The 18636-nt window shown below is 37.7% G+C and overlaps 1 protein-coding gene across 1 annotated transcript in view; it reads left to right on the top strand.

Moving 5' to 3' along the window:
• The first annotated feature begins 7820 nt into the window (after window positions 1-7820).
• Window positions 7821-18636, top strand: part of BLNK (B cell linker) — an 86743-nt gene continuing 75927 nt past the window's right edge. Inside the window, exons 1-2 of the mRNA XM_041415543.1 lie at window positions 7821-7928; window positions 9745-9807. Of these exons, the coding sequence (XP_041271477.1) occupies window positions 7821-7928; window positions 9745-9807 (171 nt within the window). The remainder of the gene's footprint in view (window positions 7929-9744; window positions 9808-18636) is intronic.

The following is an 18636-nucleotide window of genomic DNA, read 5'->3' as shown; positions in this document are numbered from 1 at the left end:
TTGTCTAATGCAGTGCAAGGGAAAACAAAAGTAAAAGGAAATCTGCTTAAAATCGTAATTAAGACACTTACTATCCACCCAAATAGTAGCTTATCCTTCTTTATGCTGTCGGATAAAACAGCAGTGTTAAATACATCGACATTATTAGGTAAATAATTTTTACTTTACACTGAAGTGGGAATTTTACAAGAAAATTCTTCTTGCAAATGCAGTTTAGCCAGTGTGTTTATTCCCCACATTGCTTCAAAGTATATTCATCATTTGAGATATATCATTCCCATGGCAATGGGATCACAAGGAATTGTGGTATAACAATGCTAGACCAAACAGACAGAATGTCAGCAGTGTCAAACTGGCAAATATATCATTTAACCAGAGATCAAAAGAGAAAATCTGAAGGTCAGAAATGCAATATTTATAATGCTGTCAGCAGATGGATGCATACCAAACACCTCATATCCAGACCCCTAAAAAACTTATCAGAGGAATGTTTACAACACACAACAGAAGTGCTACTGGAGTATCCTCCATTCGTTTCCAATATGAATGAATACTGGGGCAAACATTTCCTAGTATGTTCCCCAGGAACAGTAAAAAATCTGGGCATACACTTTCATGGTACCAACATAAGCAGCAGTCAACTACTACCCTCATTCCCACTAATTCCACACATTTCCTTGGAAAGAAACCAACATGATTAGGATGGCTGCTGGCTTTTGAAAAGAGGAGAGAATAAACAGGAACAATTCTGTATTGTCACTGATTCACACAAGGTACTTTGGAACAGTGCAAAGAAAATTTGTGGTTTTTCTTGAGTATCTCTGTGACGGTGGAACTGGAGATGCTAAAGGTGTGGGAGGAAGGTTGACAAAAGCAAGTTCACAAGAAAAATGAAAAGATAATTGACATAAGCACACCAAACTCTGCCTTTATTCAGCATATAACAACAGAAGACTGCTCCACATTTGGTGTGGGAAACAATCCATCACTGATTTTTCCTTTCAAACCTCTCCTATAATCATGAAACATTTTACCTAGACATAATTTCACTTAATATCATGGTGATAGATGTTCAACAACATTACCATTACTTAAATGATAAACCAAATCAACCTAATAAAAAGGATCTAGAATAAAAGGCTATAAAATTACTGAGTTTAAGTTTCGTGAGTCAAATGAGAAAAAATCAAAAGTAGTTTGTCATTTTCTTCTTGATAGTTTTTCATTTACAATTTATTAACATAAACACAGTATCTCTTGAAATATCTTTTTATATCTCCCCAAATACAGTCAGAATTTAAAAAAAAAAAAATTAGATCTCTCAGTTTTCACAGTCCTTCTTATTGAGATTTTATCATATTCTCTGTTGACTGTCAAATAAACTCTGCTCATTAAATTTTATCTGTGTCAGCAGGCTTAAGGACATAAGAGATGTAAAAGCCCTATTTATAAATCCAAAAACCTTGAGAAGCATTCTCTATTTATACAGCTTGTCTCCTCTCTCCTTTTCTTTACTTTTTATACCCTTTCACTTCTAAAACCCTCTCCCTTTGTCAATCTCTTCAATTTCTCTCTTCTATTTCTCAATCTATCTTCAAGCTCCCCTCCTCTTTGGAATTCCCTCTTTTGTCTGCCTTTATTTAACAGGCTCAGAATTTCATTTTCCCAACTTCATTTCCAGGGATCTGCTGACTGGAAGTAGAGAGGAGGCTTGCTTTTTTTTTTTTGATCCAAACAATATCTGGATGCTGGCCAGCTGACACGGAGGCTCCACCCCGTCCCTCTTGAATAGTGAATAGCATGCTTCCCTGAACACTTTGGTCCTCCCAAAACAATCACTTCTTGCTCCTTTCCTTCCTTCCTTCCACATGCTGTCTTTGTGACAATAAGCAATAAATACCTTGCCCAAACAACTTTATATTGCAGATTCTGTTCTCAGACTCTCCCTCCTCTCTGTAACATTTAGCCAGTTTCCCTCAGATGTCCTCCTGTCCTACAGAAAGGTCCTGGATTTTGCAGTGCCCTGTTCCCCCCATCCTGTTATTTATCCTTTCCACTTGTATCTCAGTTGTTCTAAATAAGTAGGAGAACTGAAGTACTGACCTTTGAGAATTCACCTGGTACAACTTTTCAAAGGAAACCTGCATGTCAGAATCACAGACACTACAATGCAGTACCATAGCATACCATGGCACTGTATATACAATATAAATGCACCAACAGGGTCAACTTTGCTGAGATCTTCCACTGTAAAATACCATGCAGTGATGCCCACTGAGAGCTGAGGTATTACTTTGACATTTTTCCATTTATTTCATAGCAAGAGTCATGGGCATGGTAAAATACTTTCTACATATATCAATGCTCAAGCATCAAAAAGATCAATAGTAGTTAAAGAAGAATTCATTATACTAACAAAATCCACCAGAGAATATTTTTTTAAAAATTAATACAAGCATCAGCCACAGAATTTCAAATTTAAGTTGCCTAGGAATTTCATTTAAATAAGGCAAGACACTGAAATAATACTGATTTTCTGTTTTTAAATTTACTCACTAGGTTTCACTGCATAAAAATGTTGCCAGATGGAAAGCTGTTCATCCACATTTTTCCATATTTTATCAGAAGAGTAAACACAGATGAATTTCAAAGGAAAGGTTTTATAAAGAAACTATATAAAGTCTAAGTGCAAACTATACAAGGCAGCACATGAATTTAGAGGAACAGACAGCAAGTTTTACCAATGTGTTCAAAAGAATAATAATCAAAAAAGTGTCTCAGTTAAACAGCAAAGAATACCGAGTACTAGCAAAGGATATCACATCCAAGCACTACAGCATCAATTCCAGCCTTCAAAAAAAATCAAAGAGAATTTCCAATGAACAATGTCACTTTTGTAGCAGGTTGTGGTTTTATTACTGTTATATTTCATTATACTAGTTAAAAACATGAATTTTTGAAAAGATAAAGAAAACTAGGTGCAAAATCCAGGCTACAAACAAATACCTATGAGAATAAGTACATTTTTAATGCACGGTTCATTGTAGTGAAGCTCTCTAGACTAACAGCTGAATCTATTGCAAGATCAAAAAAGAAGGTCAAACTAACAATGAAAAGCCATATCAAAAGATTTCAGAAGGTTGAGTGATAACACAAAGAGCAATTGTCCTTGAGACAATGGGGTTTATGTCATGTATCCAGCCTCTGTGACAAAACATGCAAACAAAATTCCCCAGCATCCAGCAATAATTAAAATTCAGTTGAAACTACGTGTCCCAGAAAGGGATTAAAGAAGAAATAAAGAAATAAAGAAAAATGGCATATTTATGCAGCAAATTGTATCTAGTGGAAATGATTTAAAGGTGACAGGTTTTCAAACCAGTGTATAGCCTTGGTGCAGCAATGGTATTTACCATTCTCAGCAAGTTTTTGGGGATCTGAGGTTTGTTTTTGTTTCTTTTCTATTTGAGGCTTCTTTGGCTCTCAGTCTTTTGTGACCCCAAGAAATGCCACATACTAAACTAGAACAATAGACATGGAAAAAACCCAGGTGACCATTTCATAACATGAAGATTTTCATAACTTTTGGACAAACATGTATGTCCTGTGATATATTATGTCTCCCTGCTACAACACTGAATGCTCTCACAGAAACAAGGATGAAGGAAAACACTGTGGCAGAAAATAACGAGATAGGCAAAGATCCATGAAGTTCTTAGGCAGGTGTAGCTCTCTGGCCTCTGAAAAACTCCTTAAATGACTTATCAAAATAATTTTAAAAATCTACTTCAGTCACATAGGAAACTCAAGACTCTGGAACTGGGTTTTCATATCTCATCTATCTATAGGGCAAGTATCTCCCCTTGAATGTCATGGGGGAAGGAGGAGAGCAAACTAGAGAACAGTCAGCCCAACTTCAAATCTCACAAATATACAATTCAAATGTTGGGCCTCAATATACCTATAGTTTCTGCAGTAAAAACTGCCTTTTCAGGAACAAACTGTGTCAAACCAGTCTAATTTCCTTCCTCATTATGATAGCTACCTAGCTAAGGGGCACAAAACCCATATTAAAATTGATGCTTTTATTAAGGTCCCACACAAAAATCATCGCATACAAACTAGAGAAACATGATTAAAGCACTGTTTGTTGTAAGAGGTTATCTGACTCTCATTGAGAACATATTCTGTGAATCACTTCTAAACTAAAAGAGTATTTCAAGTAGAGTTCCACAGGGGTTTGTTTTGGTCTTAACCATATTCAGGATTTTGTTAATAACATGGGTGCTGCATAGCAAGCATTCCTAAATTCTATCAGGACATTACTGAGCCAGAAGAGGTTTCCATGAGCTAAGGTGTATACTGGGACCAGTTTAGACACCTCATTTTTCAGAAAGATACAGCCAAATTAAGAGTGTGCTGAAAGGGAGAAGACTTAAGAGTTTCCCAAACTACTACTTATGAACAAATGCTCCTGAAACAGGGTTGGCTCCTTCAGAAACAGCAGGATGTCTCAGTCAAGCCCATCTGGTGCTTAGACAGCAATAATCCTTACAAACAGACATTTCCTTTTGCTCCCTCCAGCAGCAGAGCACAAAATTTATTCTAGATCTCCTTCTTGCTGTTCCACTTAAGGATGTGGTGAATCTGATGCATCCCCAACAACTCAGCTTAAAAAACGGGTTACTGAACTGTTTTCCAAGACTGACCCAATTTCCTCTAGTTGTGTTTGATCCTGCCTCTCTGCTGAAGCCCTGCCAAAATCTCTCCAGGTCACTTTCAGACTCTGTGATTTCTGTTGATTATGTTGCTTTTTTTATTTCCTGTTAAATAAAAAAAAGAAAAAAGACAAAACCAACTAGCAAAACTTTTATCAAGCTTCTAGACAGATAGATGTAGGCAAGACTTCATTTTCCAATATTCTTTATAGACTTATTTAGACTATGAGTATATTCTAGCTTTTTACTTTAAGAATGTTTTTCTCCCACCCACCATGAATGCCAAGCCTGTCAATCACACTAACAACAAGATACATATGGGACAGTTTAAGGAGGAAGAGCAGACATGAGAAACTGCTCCTTTCACTTACTTGGAATCAACTCCAACATGTGTGCCTGGGAGAAAAAAAAATGAGTATGTGGTAAGTCATGTTACTTTCATTATTTTTGTATAAAATGGGAAAAAACAAACAGGGACTACAGTTCATATTTTCTGTACTGTAATATTTCATTGACCTATTTTGCTCAAGTACATTTTCCCGGGGCAGTATTCCAATCTTGCATCCAGTAAAACAAGTTGCTTGCTGCTGCTACGGGGTTTTGCAAAGCTGAACTTGACTGTGGAAGTTTTGAGATACATTTAAAACATTTAGTGCTTATGTTCATGAAGACATAGAGAGTATTTAGTAGGAAATGCCAGTGCTATGATCTAGGAAACAGGTTTATACTGCTTTTTAGCTATGAAATCACAAATGGAGAACTTAATTTACAAAAAGACAAGGAGCTACAAAAACTTATTCTTTATGTTGCTTGCACATTTCAGACTCTAGGATATGAACTTCAGCCAATATATAGTGTAAAGATGTGCTAACTCTGCTTGATATACAGGTTCTGTATGGGAATTAATTTCTCTTTAGAGGACAAAATACCTCGTGTATAAAATGCTCACATTCAGATTCCTCTGAAATTTGGTAGTGCTCAAGTACAAGATGTTCTTTTTCATTAGGGCTCAAAAAATGAAATTTCTTTATAGATAGAATCAGATTTCTACCTTTTTTTTGAGGAGTAAAATTGTAAGCAGTGCAGATTAAAAGTGTTAATGTCTCTAGTAAGACACAAGTTTTTAATATAGCAGATTATTCTCTGCACACATACCCAAATATATTTTTAAGCCTGCCAGGGTTCAAAGCAGATCAGGAGGCTCCAGGGAATTTTCAAGTAGCAAGCAAGCCTGATCTGCCCTAGGCTAGTGCTGTTTCACATTCAAGTATCTAAACTCTGCTTCAAAATTTTATGTAAGCACCTGAAAGTTTGGAAAGAAACCATTTCTGTGGCCTGTCTTTATCTGGGGGACTCTGAAAGCCTCAGTATTCTGCTCAAGAACTCCTCCCACTACAGCCCTCACAGCCAACATGTGTCCAAGTGCACATATTTATTTGGGTTTATGACACCATGGAGGTGATACATTCCACAGAGGAACTAGAAGTATGAGAGTACTAAGTAGAGTCAGTAATCAAATTTGGCATTCCCCAGACAGCAATTCTTGAAATAATCCCCTTGAGGGTCATGGAAGGCAAGTGGAAGTGCATGACAGTATTCTCCATGTCTGTCACACTAAGGACAGAGAACTACAGCATCAGCTGAGCCAAGGGCAACACCAGCATCAAGAGACGAGATGCAGGATCCCAGATGAGCCTCTCCAAGTCCCTGATCTTTTTTCTTTTCTTTCCCCTCTTGTCATTGTGTTTAATCTGACTAAAACACTAATGGAAAAATATTTCCTGCAAGTCTTACAAGGCTCTTTGGTCAAAGCACCTATGCTACAGCCCTTTTTGGAGCACAAAACTGAGCAGCACCTTCCCAAACAGATCTGCCTCATTCAGTGTTTATGCAGTCAGAGGCAGACTGCATAAACACCTAACCTTTTAAGAGACTGTCCTAAGAGCCTAGAACACAAATTAAGGCAATGTCAACACAGAAGAACTAGCCACAATCTAGTATTGAGGGAGAGCAGAGAGAAAACAAGTAAAAGAAGGAGGACACCTGGGCACAACAAGGTGGGGCAGCTGGCAGGGCAGAGTTGCAGCTCACCCTGCAGCCCAGCAGGCAGTGTAGGAAGGTGACAGCAGCTGGCAGCCAGGAGCAGTTCTCAGCACTTCCAAAAATGCTCCCGGCCTGATGGGGAGGTGGAGCAGGTACGGCTGGCAGCACACACTGAACTGCAAAATTCTTAATGCACTATTTTTAATTTGCCTTTGAGATGCTCCTGAACAGGACTGCTTACACCTACTGGGTAAGCAAACAGCCTGTACCACATAAATATCTGTACTTCACGTTATTCACGTTCCACACCTGATGCCATCTGTTCTTTGGTTGTTTCCTGTAAGCAGCCACTAAACCTGTAACTCACACATCTCCTACCCAGCTGCTTCCCACTTTCACAATTCCTGACAACTCTACAACAGAAAAAATCACTCCTGCACCCAAACTAGGCAAGCAAAATTTCTTAAGGAATATATGCACCTCTCTCTTCTGCATACGGTGGAAATAGTATTGCTGTCTCCTGTCATCCAGGAAGATGGTGCCCCCCTTGGAAAAACTCACAGCCACCACTCTGAAACACTGAACAACACAAAGCACCGTGAAATTCAACATAATTTTTTCAAAATATGCCAGCCAAGCACCTCTAAGGTTTTTCTAAGCAGGCCAAATTTAAGTAAGAGTTTCAATCTTATTTCTGAAACTCTGGGAGTGGAGTTCTGCCAGACTCAGTGTTCTGCCAAGTGAGAAAATAGCAAAAAGGTATTCACTGGCAACAACTGACCTGTCAGTCACTCTAACAGTAAAAATACATGCAGGAAAATTTTAAGGATAGCAGATGAGACACTAACTTTTTCAGTAATGACAGGTATGTGCACATGTTGATATAACAACCAGTTTCCTTATACTGGAATCACTGACACAAAAACATTGGTACTTCCTAAATCACCCTTTACAGGCGTTCACTTTAAGTGACCAAACAGGAAAAAAGTTGCAAAAACTACTTCCTCCTCTGATTTCTACATCAGTAAAAAACAGTAGAGCAAGAGTTCAGTATTACTCATGCAGATCAAGTCTTTCTGCCTGCATAGAAGCATGACCACAAAACTACCATCTCAAGAGGAGTTTGAGAACTGGACAGCTTTTCAAGTTGCAGATCTCTTAAGACAGGTACTGAATCTATATGTAAGACTTTAGAGAGTTCAGTCTATATTCAGCTAGCAGAAACACTTACTGGACTTATCCTTGAAAACCAGACGTCTTACCTTACATCTAGCACAAATATTTAAAAGTGCTAAAAATAGTTTTGTCACCACTCATTAATATGAGTTTTTTGGTACTCTCCTGTTTTCTATAGAAATCTAATGCATGGTAGACACTGAGATCTCCAGCATTACAAACCATACAAAAAATATTTTCTCACAGGAATATTGTTATAAGGGAAAAGGTATTTCATGCCTGAATTTATTTCCTGCTGGGAAAAAAAAATAATTTCAGAGAAAGTATGTCTAGTTTTATATTTGAATATAGCTTTTATATTTACAGCATGTCAATAAGAATCTACTGGTCATGTTTTGCTCTCAATGCATATATACAAACAGTAGTTGCTAGATGTTGTTTAATGTACTTGAACATTTGGAGGGGGTTTGAACCATTCCTTTGTTGGCTGGTATATTTCTTTGTTCTGCAAGGTCCTTTCTAGTATATCTAAAATAACCAGAATTGCACAAAGTATTCCAAGCTCATTTCAGACATCTTTTACTATCTTATTGATCTCCTCTCAGATATATAAAATATATCCTCCATGATACAGCCTTTGTAAATCACATTTTTCCTTTTAACTTACTGAATACTATTACTCAGGTTTTAGAGTTCTACCTGTAACTTCTAAAGGCCATTCCTGAAATTGGATGCATAATCTCATTTTATATCTCTTTTGTTTTTCTGCAAGTTATTCTATGTAATTTTGCATATAAGACTTTTTTTCTTGTGTTTATTCTAATTCTAATTGTAAGAGCACCAATCTTTTCCAGTACCATCTTTACACCAACAGTGAGAATTCATGGCTATTTAGGTGTCTCATCCTCTTCAGCTAAAGGAGCATACAATCTTTTTCAAGACAAATAATAATGCTATAAAGTCTTCCCACAGGAGTTCCTGTTTGATTCCTAAATTTTCTTGCCACTTTTCATGCATAATAGTTAATTTCTTTTAAAAGCCACATTAAGTCATCTAACACACCATGAGATTTTTAGGACATCTTCAGCCCTGATCCATTCTTTTCCACTTTTTAATAGGAAATCCGATGTGTCAGGCTTTTTCCAAACTACTATTCAGTAGTTACTTCTATTTCAAGATGTAATATTTCTGGATATTCTGGTTTAATTTTAATTTACAATCAACATCAACTTTGTTAAAAAACACGATTACCACAACCAAGTTACAGAAAAAAATCCTGTTTCTGAACCTGAATTCTTTCCAGCAATGTCCATCATCATGGTAAGTGCAAGACACAGCCCAAATAGCTGGTGCCAAAGTCAAGCAGAGCAAAAAGAGGCTGGTAAACAGCCATGTGGGATGATGACATGGCTACTGCTGAACTTTTGCCTCAGGTTACCTTTTAACCTGTTTCTAATTCCAGCTTCTTATCCCACAGCAATCCAGAGTATTTCTGTTGGGCTCCTTGCTCCACTTATATGATATTTGCTGCTTCAAAATTTCTTCTTGTCTACTCCATTCACAATTGCATTAGCCCTTATCCCCTGTAATCTTTCTTCTAAGAAAGAGGTAATACTGTGTCTTATCTCTAACGTGAAAGTCACTGCCTAAGCATTAGTTACTCAATATTCTTTTTCTAATTATCCTTGTCAAGTAGTATAACAATTTCCACAACCCTGAGTATTTGAGCATGGAAATATTAATTAGTTTGTTTACAAATGCCAAGTTTCACACTATTGTAATAATCTTGCCTTTTTTCTCACCTCAGTTTGGAATGCCTGAATCTGCTGTGGTTGTAGAAAAACTGTGCATGAATGGATCTCATTTCTTGGTAAGCAAATATTCCATAAGAGCTCTCACTCAGGTGTATTTCAGTTTAAGGACTGTACTCCTTACAGTGCCAGGAAATAATGTGGAATGTCTCCTTCTTTATACACACTTCATCAATTGCTTTGATTTTCCATTTTAGTGGGTTGATTTACACCTCTGACTCGAGGAATCCCCCTACACAAAAGAAATCCCAGTCAGGCTTCCCCAGCTCCAGAGAAAGGGCAGATATAATCAGCCCAGCACACAGGTGTGGCAGGGGACACCTCATGAAATATGAGGAGGTGGTGGGGGTTTTTAACAATATAGATATTTTAAAGCCTTCATTTATGTAAAAGCATTTTCATAAAATTTGCATGATTAAGAACATTTACCAGCATAGAATTGTACATAAATTTTATAGTAAAATTTAAAGAAACAATGCCCGAAAAATCTGATAATGCCCTTTCCTGACCTCTGTAGAATTTTTTGATGAGCATGTTTAATTGATGGCAACTAATCAGGGGAGAAGTCTAAAGGAACTCCTTGAACTGCAGCAATTCCTCGACCAATAACACCATTTGTGTAGCTACTGAAGTAAAAGTTCCTTAAAATCTATTTTAAAGGGAAAATTGTGATTGCACTTCAGAGATAATATGTTTGTGTGGCAATTCATTGCTTAACAGAACTGTTTCCTGGGTGCATCAGGCGTTTTACCTGCTGTTTATTCTAACAAGAGTTTCAGTGCTGCAACATGATTCACGAGACTGCAGGTGCTCCATGGCCACAGAGTAAAACTGGTTTTACCAACAGCTCACACCAATGCAGTAGGGCTGACAAAGCTGTCAAGTACACTCTGATGCCTGTCCCGTTGACCCATTACAAATTGGACCCCTAAAGGTGCTGCACTATCCATCACTGGATGAGAGGCAGTGAAGTTAAAGCTAAGGGTGGATGTGGTAGCTTCCTGTGGCTCTGCAAATAAAGCTGTAGAGTAGCAGTCGACTGAGAAGTAATTTCAGATGTTAGTGGTAACCTATTCAAAACACAAGTGAAAAAAGCAAGGAGAACAATAGATGACCTTTGGTGACAGTCTATGATAGGAAAGTAGTATAATTAAAACGAAAAGCATTTGCTAGAATGTTCTCCAAACTATGTAGTATCATCAAAATACCTTTAAAGGTTATTTTGCACTGCAGAAAACATGGCATTATACGCGTGACACAATGAGCAACATACTTTTTTTTGTCATTATAGAAAAACTGAGACAGGTGTCACACACTGGTAGAAACTTTCCAACAAATTTTATATATTCTTTAATTGAATTGTTCAGTAGCATTGTCAACATGATAAATCTGCATGCTTGAAACAGTATTAATTATGACTATCCTAAAAATAAATTCAAATACCTATCTTTTTCTATCATTAACAGCTTTATTCGAGTAATTGCAATATGCTGTTCTCCTATGTACAAGCTAACACATACTTAAAAGTAATTAAATCAGCTGCCAAGTTTTTTATTTCAAGTTCCTAGCCCAATGTACGAGAAATCTATACTATGCCAGAAATTAAATGTTCCTTATCTGCTACAAGGTGTGTTTTAGAAAGCACAGCCTTAGTAGAGCTACCTTAGCATTATACAATGCAGTAACCATATGTTGGACATTTCCATTCAGAAAATCTGAGTTTTTCTACATGACATATAGCATGATTCCCTAACTGCATCTACTGTTCTGTGTAGAGATGTTCAGAATTCAAAAATCCCAAAAATCCTGAAGCTGTCATGTGCCTGTTAACTGTCCTTTGCAAGAACCTGAGGGTTTGCACTTCAGTTTATCCTTCAGTTTATCCTTCAGTTATAAGATTAATATGATTTCCTTCTACTCCTGTCTGCAAAGACGAAACAGAAGCTCAATATCACCTTTACACATTGAGCTTAGAATCACTAGAGAAAAGCTGACCACTACACAGCACTACACAGCAATGAACCAAAAAAAACTAAGCCCAAAACCCTTAAGACAAAACACTTGAACAAGCCTAGAAGTGACAGGTATACCTGTCACTGTCAAATTATTATTTGCATAATAATTTTTAAAAAGCAAATACAAGTTTGCTGCTGTGTGTGCATACAGACCTTGTGCACACATGGAGATCTCACAATGCATGTGCAGTGTTTTTGTGTCTAGCAAAAGTTAGATGAATATTTAGATACAGATCTAGTTTTCCTATGAGATCTGTTATGAATCACTGGAAAATTCCTTTTAGCCTGGCAGATAAAGAAGAAAGAAACACTGTGGTATCTGACATGAGAACACCGTGAGCTTCCCCCACTGCATGTTCAGAGAGGCCCAAGTTGCTGTTTTACCTTTGCATCAGCTGAAAGATTGTCTTCCATCCCAGCTGCAGAAGGCACCCCCTGTGAAGTGAGGGAGGGCACCCCAAGGGGAGCCACCCCAACACCAGTCCATCCCAGCCTACACAATTCCCAGCCAAGCCCTTCTTCTCACAGTGTGACTCCTCCAGCCTGCCCCAAACCCCTGCTCTGGCACTGACCCCTAAGCACACGCAGTACAGGGGGTTTGTGCCAGTGAGACATGCCAAAAGGCACAGGTGGTGCCAGCCCACTTCTGGGCAGCACAGGAGGGAAGCTTTCCTGGAAAGAAAGATCTGCAGCCAGCACACTGCGCTTTTATCAGATATAAACACCAACCCACCAGATGTGTCTTTATTTCCTGGTTTTCCAGTGAGGACACTCATCTTTTTAATTTTTCCAAAGAGGAATATTGTGAAATATTGGGAAAATGCTGCAGAAGGTAATTATCCTAAACCTTGCCACTGAACTAACACAAAACGACTTAGGGAGCCATCCTGCACGAAATCTTTCATGTCAAATGCAAACTGCATTTTATTTGAAAGTGAATCAAACATTTATCAATAGTAAGGTCTTTTTGAACTTTAGAGTGTTCAAAGTCATACGGGCATTATAGCCACAAAATCTGTTATAAGTTGGCCACAACACCTTAAATTGATTTGACTGCCTTCAGGATTGAAATAATCAACATTTATATGGTCATTTCTTTGAATATTTCTTGCCTTTGAGTGGCTAAAAACCAATCATTTTTATGGTAATATAATATTCTGGTTTATAAACATACTGAGCATCCAACTGAACTTTTATAGGAAACTAAATTACATGCATTTCCTAAGAATTTAGAAGTAATGGGTCTTCTTTTACACTTCTGTAGAATCTAAAAACACAAAAGGTTGGTATATTAGATCTGAAGTGTACCATGCAGTTTCATTTTTCATCAATAGTACCATACTTGTGATAGTTGCTCAATATGCAGGTCACATCTGAGTGATGCTAATCTAGACCTAATGTGTAAATCAGCATTAAGCCACAGCTGCATTGCACAGAGCATATCATATTCTCTGTTGCTTTTTAATGTCTGAACTTGCTACACTGTGCTCCTGGCTTTTCAGTTCCCTCTAAGTGTAGGTTGCTTGTTTGATGTTTTTTTAAAATTCTGCTTTGAATTCCCAGTGACAGATTGAAAAAGATATAAAAACAGGGAAGTTTTACTTGAACTTCAGAACCGAAAATAGGAGACTTTCTTATTAGGTTTGTATATAGAATTTTACTAAAAGAAATCTAAACATAGCAAAAATTGTCAGGCATTGATTCTAAACCACTTTCATGTATTTCTCCTCTTTCTTGCTCTTTCAAAATGTGTTTTGAATTGCATGGCTGGAATAGGAATGCCCTGGAGAAAACCAGAGCCATGTTATTCACAAATACTCTATTGGGGAATTTTGAAAAATATTTAAAAAATGGCACGTGTGTCTTCCTGTGGGAGATTCCTGACTCCCTGCCAGTGCAAAACACTGCCAGAGCTTGTCAGGTTCAACTCACCGAGCCTGTCCTTTGACATCCATTGCTGTCAGCATTGCTACTGAGAAAAAGCAGCTCTTGTCCAGAAAAAGCAACGCTGGTCTCACTTGGGTGCTCCCTCCCATCCCTGCAATGCAGAAGCAGCAGACAGGAAAGCACAGGAACCACATCTGCTTGCAATAGTGACCACAACAACCAAACACACCACACCTAGAGCTCCTCTGCTGCTATTTGAAATCTCCCACCTTCCCCAGTTTTAGCAAAAAGAGCATTTCCCAATGATGGGAGTGATATTTTCACAACATGGTATATGGGAATAGATGGAAAGACATGAAAATTGGTTTAGGTGGCTTGGATATCTGCTTGGAAAAAAGATGACCAGCATCAGGTTCTGTTCAGATTAATCTGACTTCCACCCCTGTATACTTAGTTTTACAAATAAAATTCAGACCATGAATGCCTTGAGTTTCCAGAGAGAGAAAAATTATTTTCTAGGTCCTATATAAACAAAAGAAATTGAAGACTTACTAAGTACATTCTTATAAGCTAATTCTTCTGGGAAAGAGCCAAAAGTCTTGCAGTGTTTTCCCTGGGTGTCAAGCAAGGATAGAAAGCTTAGGTAAGGTCAGAGAAGCATGGTCCCAGATGCAGGTACTGTTGAGTCTCACCCATGGGCTGGCTGTTGACACCTTAATGCCCCAAGTGCACATCCAGGGTTTAATAATATACTGCATATCTTAGAAAGCCATAAAATAAGCTTTTTACAATGACACAAAACTTTAATATTAATGTTTTGGCATACCCAATTGTTTTGGAAGTAGAAGTGATGTAGGCATTGTTTGTCCTGCCTTTGGTAAGCGCACAAGGTTACCATGGCAAAAAAAGGATTGCTCACCACAGAAAATTGATGCTACAAAAATACACATCTTCAGCTACAAAATTAAATTAGGTTGTGTAACTACATTAATTTAGTTGCATTTTTACACAATTTTTGCTCTTCTGATGTTGCTTTCTCCTATTTATCAACCATCTGCCACCCTCCCCCTTTGCATTTCACTGAGCCCCTCTTCACCCACTCCCCTTTAAACCTCCTTGCCTTCAGTGCCTTCTGAAACCTAGTGCTTTGTTTCTGCTCCTCTTTTAGCCAGGGCCTCCTTCCCTTTGCTCCTTAATTAGGTTCTATTGGTCATGGATTGAAATTTCTCCTACTGACATGGCTCATGGATTTACACTCCTTCAGGCTTGCCTCATTTCCATTCTTCACAGATGTAAAGGTTTCCTGTCAGAGGCAGCAGAAGTGGCTTAGATATCAAAAGTATTTTTTCAGAAAGATCTTAATTTCCAGGTATTTCTACAGGCTGTGCTCACTTTCTCAATGAAGAGTAGATAGTAGTAGGAGCTGGGCACCTTAAGGGCCAGGTCTCTTTTGTGCAAAGAGAAGTGATCTTAGCACCTATTCCTTTAGCAAGTTCTTCACAGACTTTGAAAATGCAGTTAAAATAAAGCTGTTTAAAATGAAAGTTTTCAGGGCAGGAAGAAACTGAAAATAGTTCCTTCTCCAGGGAGACAGACTCAAAGCATTAAAAGAGAAGGCAGAAAACATAACAAAGAGTAGAGCAGTGCAAGCTTTGCCCCCGAGCAGCTCTTGCAGGGATGCAGTGGGGGGCAGAGCAAAGGACCAGGTAAGAACAGCTCCCTGGGTCCCCTGAACAGCAGCAGCTACCAAGTCCAGAAGGCTTTGGTTCTGTTTCTTCCCGTTTCTAACCAAATAGGAAACTGTTTCTGAAAGCAGAATCAGTTAGTCATTTCAAGAAGAAGAAAATGATAAGAGCATGTCTTAGAAAGAAGACAAATGTTGTTTAACTTGTCATGTAACTAGAAGCAAAGAGCCACCTTAAAGAGTCATGGGCTAAAAGAAATATTTTACAGCTAAGCGCCTCTGCTGCTTATCAATCATTTTCAACCAGGTCGTAAGGTACAAGGGTACTACACATTCATGCATCATCAAAGCATAAGACAATTGTAAAGTAAAAGCAGATTTTCCATATTTATCCTTATTCTCAAAAAAAAAAAAAAAAAAAAAAAAAAAGGGAAAAGAAATATGAAGCTGGATTACTGAACACAGATATAATTTCTGAAATCTAGGGCACTGTGAAAATACACATCATTCTTGGCACAGAAGAACACGTGATTTTAGCTTTCAATTTATTAGTTAAACATATATGTATATTAGCAAATAAAACACTTAAAAGAAATCATTAGATTGAGATACAAAGTCAAACATCATTATCACTGGATTCCCATGATAGTTAGCTTAGAAACTGAATTTTATCCAATCATTTTGAGTTATTTTCCTGCCAAGTATTTTCAAATATCTCAAAAGCAACTTAATAAAACTGTCTAATGTCATAACCCAGCAATGGAATCCTGCAGTAAAAAATCCTGAGCCCATGCAAAAGTATTTATTGCAGGAGTGGCCCCTTAATTTTTTTTCTGTGAGAGAAGAGTATCTCTATTCATATTCCAAATGCTGCTGCCAGAAATTATTTGTACATATTTTTTTTGTTTGTTATGCAGTAGTTGCAAAGGATGCAAAGTGCTTGTCTGCTTTCCAGTCTTTAAGCTCCAGCACACAACAATTCAATTGAATTTTAAATGTCATGATAGTCATAATTACATTAAATATGGATTAAAGGAATGTCTTTTGACACAGAATTCTTTGTTCTTAAAGTTTGATGATAATTTTAAATGTTAAGTTTTGTGTACCTTTCAAGATCAGGGAACATGAAAAAGAATGTGAGAAGTTGTGGAAATTAAGCCAGTGTGTCATAGTTTCCAACATGGAATTTGTAAGCCCTTCACTGAAAAACAGGAAAACTCCACAGAGCCTTGGGCTTTCTAATTTTTGATTTCCTCCTGTTTTGTTCAAGAATCCTAGTTATAAAACTGCACCCTTCTTTTGAGAATTTGTGGTTAGAAGGATCTTCATTTTGGTTGCTTTTGTACTTTTTCCTTCATGAAAGATCAGGAGATTTTTACAATGCACGCAAGTTGCTTCACAATACCAATGCCCAAAATCATTAGTAACATTTAAAAATCGAGCCAGAAGCTATAATCCCTCCCCATTGTTAAATACCAGCTGCTAACCATTTCAGAAATCTTCTAGCATGCCTAATCAGAATTTAGTCTTTCTGCTTTCACATTATCTGTTTCCAATACAAAGCTAAAAAATTCCTCATTCTCTATTATTTATTTCATCCTTAAAGGGGTGGGTGGACAGGGGCACCGTAGTGCTCTTAACCTGAGAGATATTTCCAAAGGCTTCTGGCAAAATACACTTCTCTGCAGTGAAGACTAAAGCCAGCTGAATATTAGCAATTCTCATGAGAAAGCATGAATAAAGTCAAAAATTGATGTTGTAGAGGAGTTTTTCCAAGAAAGGGCCAACTCTCAGGGCTCTGCTGGTTTGGAAACGTGAACACATGTACAGTTCCATGGAAAACAAGAAAACCCTGTGAGAACCAAACAACATAGCAGGGAGAAGGGACTCCTTGGGAATAGGCTGGAGAGAGTCTGAAGTTTTAAAGTTGTCTGCTTCTACCAACTTCAAAAAGGGAGAAATTAATCAGCCTTCTATGTAAGAACAGGATTGCATTATGTACAGCTGACTTTAGTCTAAGTTTCCATTACAAACAGAGGGAACCTGGAAAAGCCTCGAATATTAACGTTTAATTTGAGGCAGTGGGTGATGTTAGTGCCAAAATGAGATAAATTTCCAAGGAGATACATTTCAAGCTGCTATTCCTAATCAAAGAACTAACTGGAGTCCTAAGTGTAGGAATGAAAAGTGACTAGAAATTATTGGAAAAAAAAATTAAAGGAACTTTCATTTTTAAAAGAATTTAAAAAGCAGAGAAAGGAATACCCTTTTGTTGAAACCTGTCTGGATACTGCAACTACAAAGCTACTCTTTGTAAAGTGACATGAATGAAAGCAAAACAAGTACACTCTTGTCCCCACAGGGGTGTTAAGTGAGGATGATTACACCAGGACAGTTCCGCTGGTAGATTTTCACTTAGACACCCTTGTAGCCTAAGATTTAGATATAACCCACAATAACCTGAACACATTTTGCTAATGCTGACTGAGCTATTATGGCTGTGTTAAAAAGCTTAAGGCACCTAAAATGAAAGTTCATGAAGTCTGCAATGCAAAGTTATAGAAACTAGAAGCATTGAGGAAGTTACCAACAGTCAGGGAGTTTCCCTTAGTAAAATGAAGCCATCCTGGGTTTTTTACAGGATGACATCTGCTCTGAATAAGCATGATGATAAGGGGAAGGGTGAAAAAAGCAAACACAACAGGAACACCAAGCCTGTAGGTTGCTACTAATGTAGTGACTTCTGAATTTCAATGTAATATTGTCTCTAATTTAAAATGATCAGCAGGTCTTGCACAACCTGTCAGTTTTCAGCATACTGCTAAGAGCAAAAGCTTCCAGCCATCCCTAGAACGGCTCAAAAGACACTATTAAATATTTATCAATCTTTCCATATCTAAAAACTCATGGAATTTGCCCACATTAAAAAATAAAAACAAAACACACACAAATGCAATTGCAGAGATCTTTCATGAGTTTTCCCAGTGCCAATTTCGTGCATAAGCACAGACCTTACCATTAGGGAATCTGGCTTGGAGTTTGGGTTGGACTGCTGGGAAACCACATCACACACTGGTGCTCAGGAAGAGGCATGTTGGAAAGAATTTAGAATTCCCAGGGGCCCTACAAAACCAGTGCTTAGAAGAATAAGAATTTCAACCATTTCATGTATTTTAGGCCTCTGGAATACTGAAGAGTAAATTCTATTCAAAATTCACATTAGTGTGTCAAATGCAGAAACACAGCTTCTATTTGTAAGGTATTTGATTTTTTTTCTAGGCACTATTACCTGCAGCATTTGA

Source organism: Onychostruthus taczanowskii, unplaced genomic scaffold (genome assembly GCF_017590055.1).
Source record: "Onychostruthus taczanowskii isolate IOZ18803 unplaced genomic scaffold, ASM1759005v1 scaffold5, whole genome shotgun sequence".
Classification (NCBI taxonomy): Eukaryota; Metazoa; Chordata; class Aves; order Passeriformes; family Passeridae; genus Onychostruthus; species Onychostruthus taczanowskii.
The sequence above is the reverse complement of the archived record's forward strand: the minus strand, read 5'-3'. Positions and strand labels throughout refer to the sequence as shown.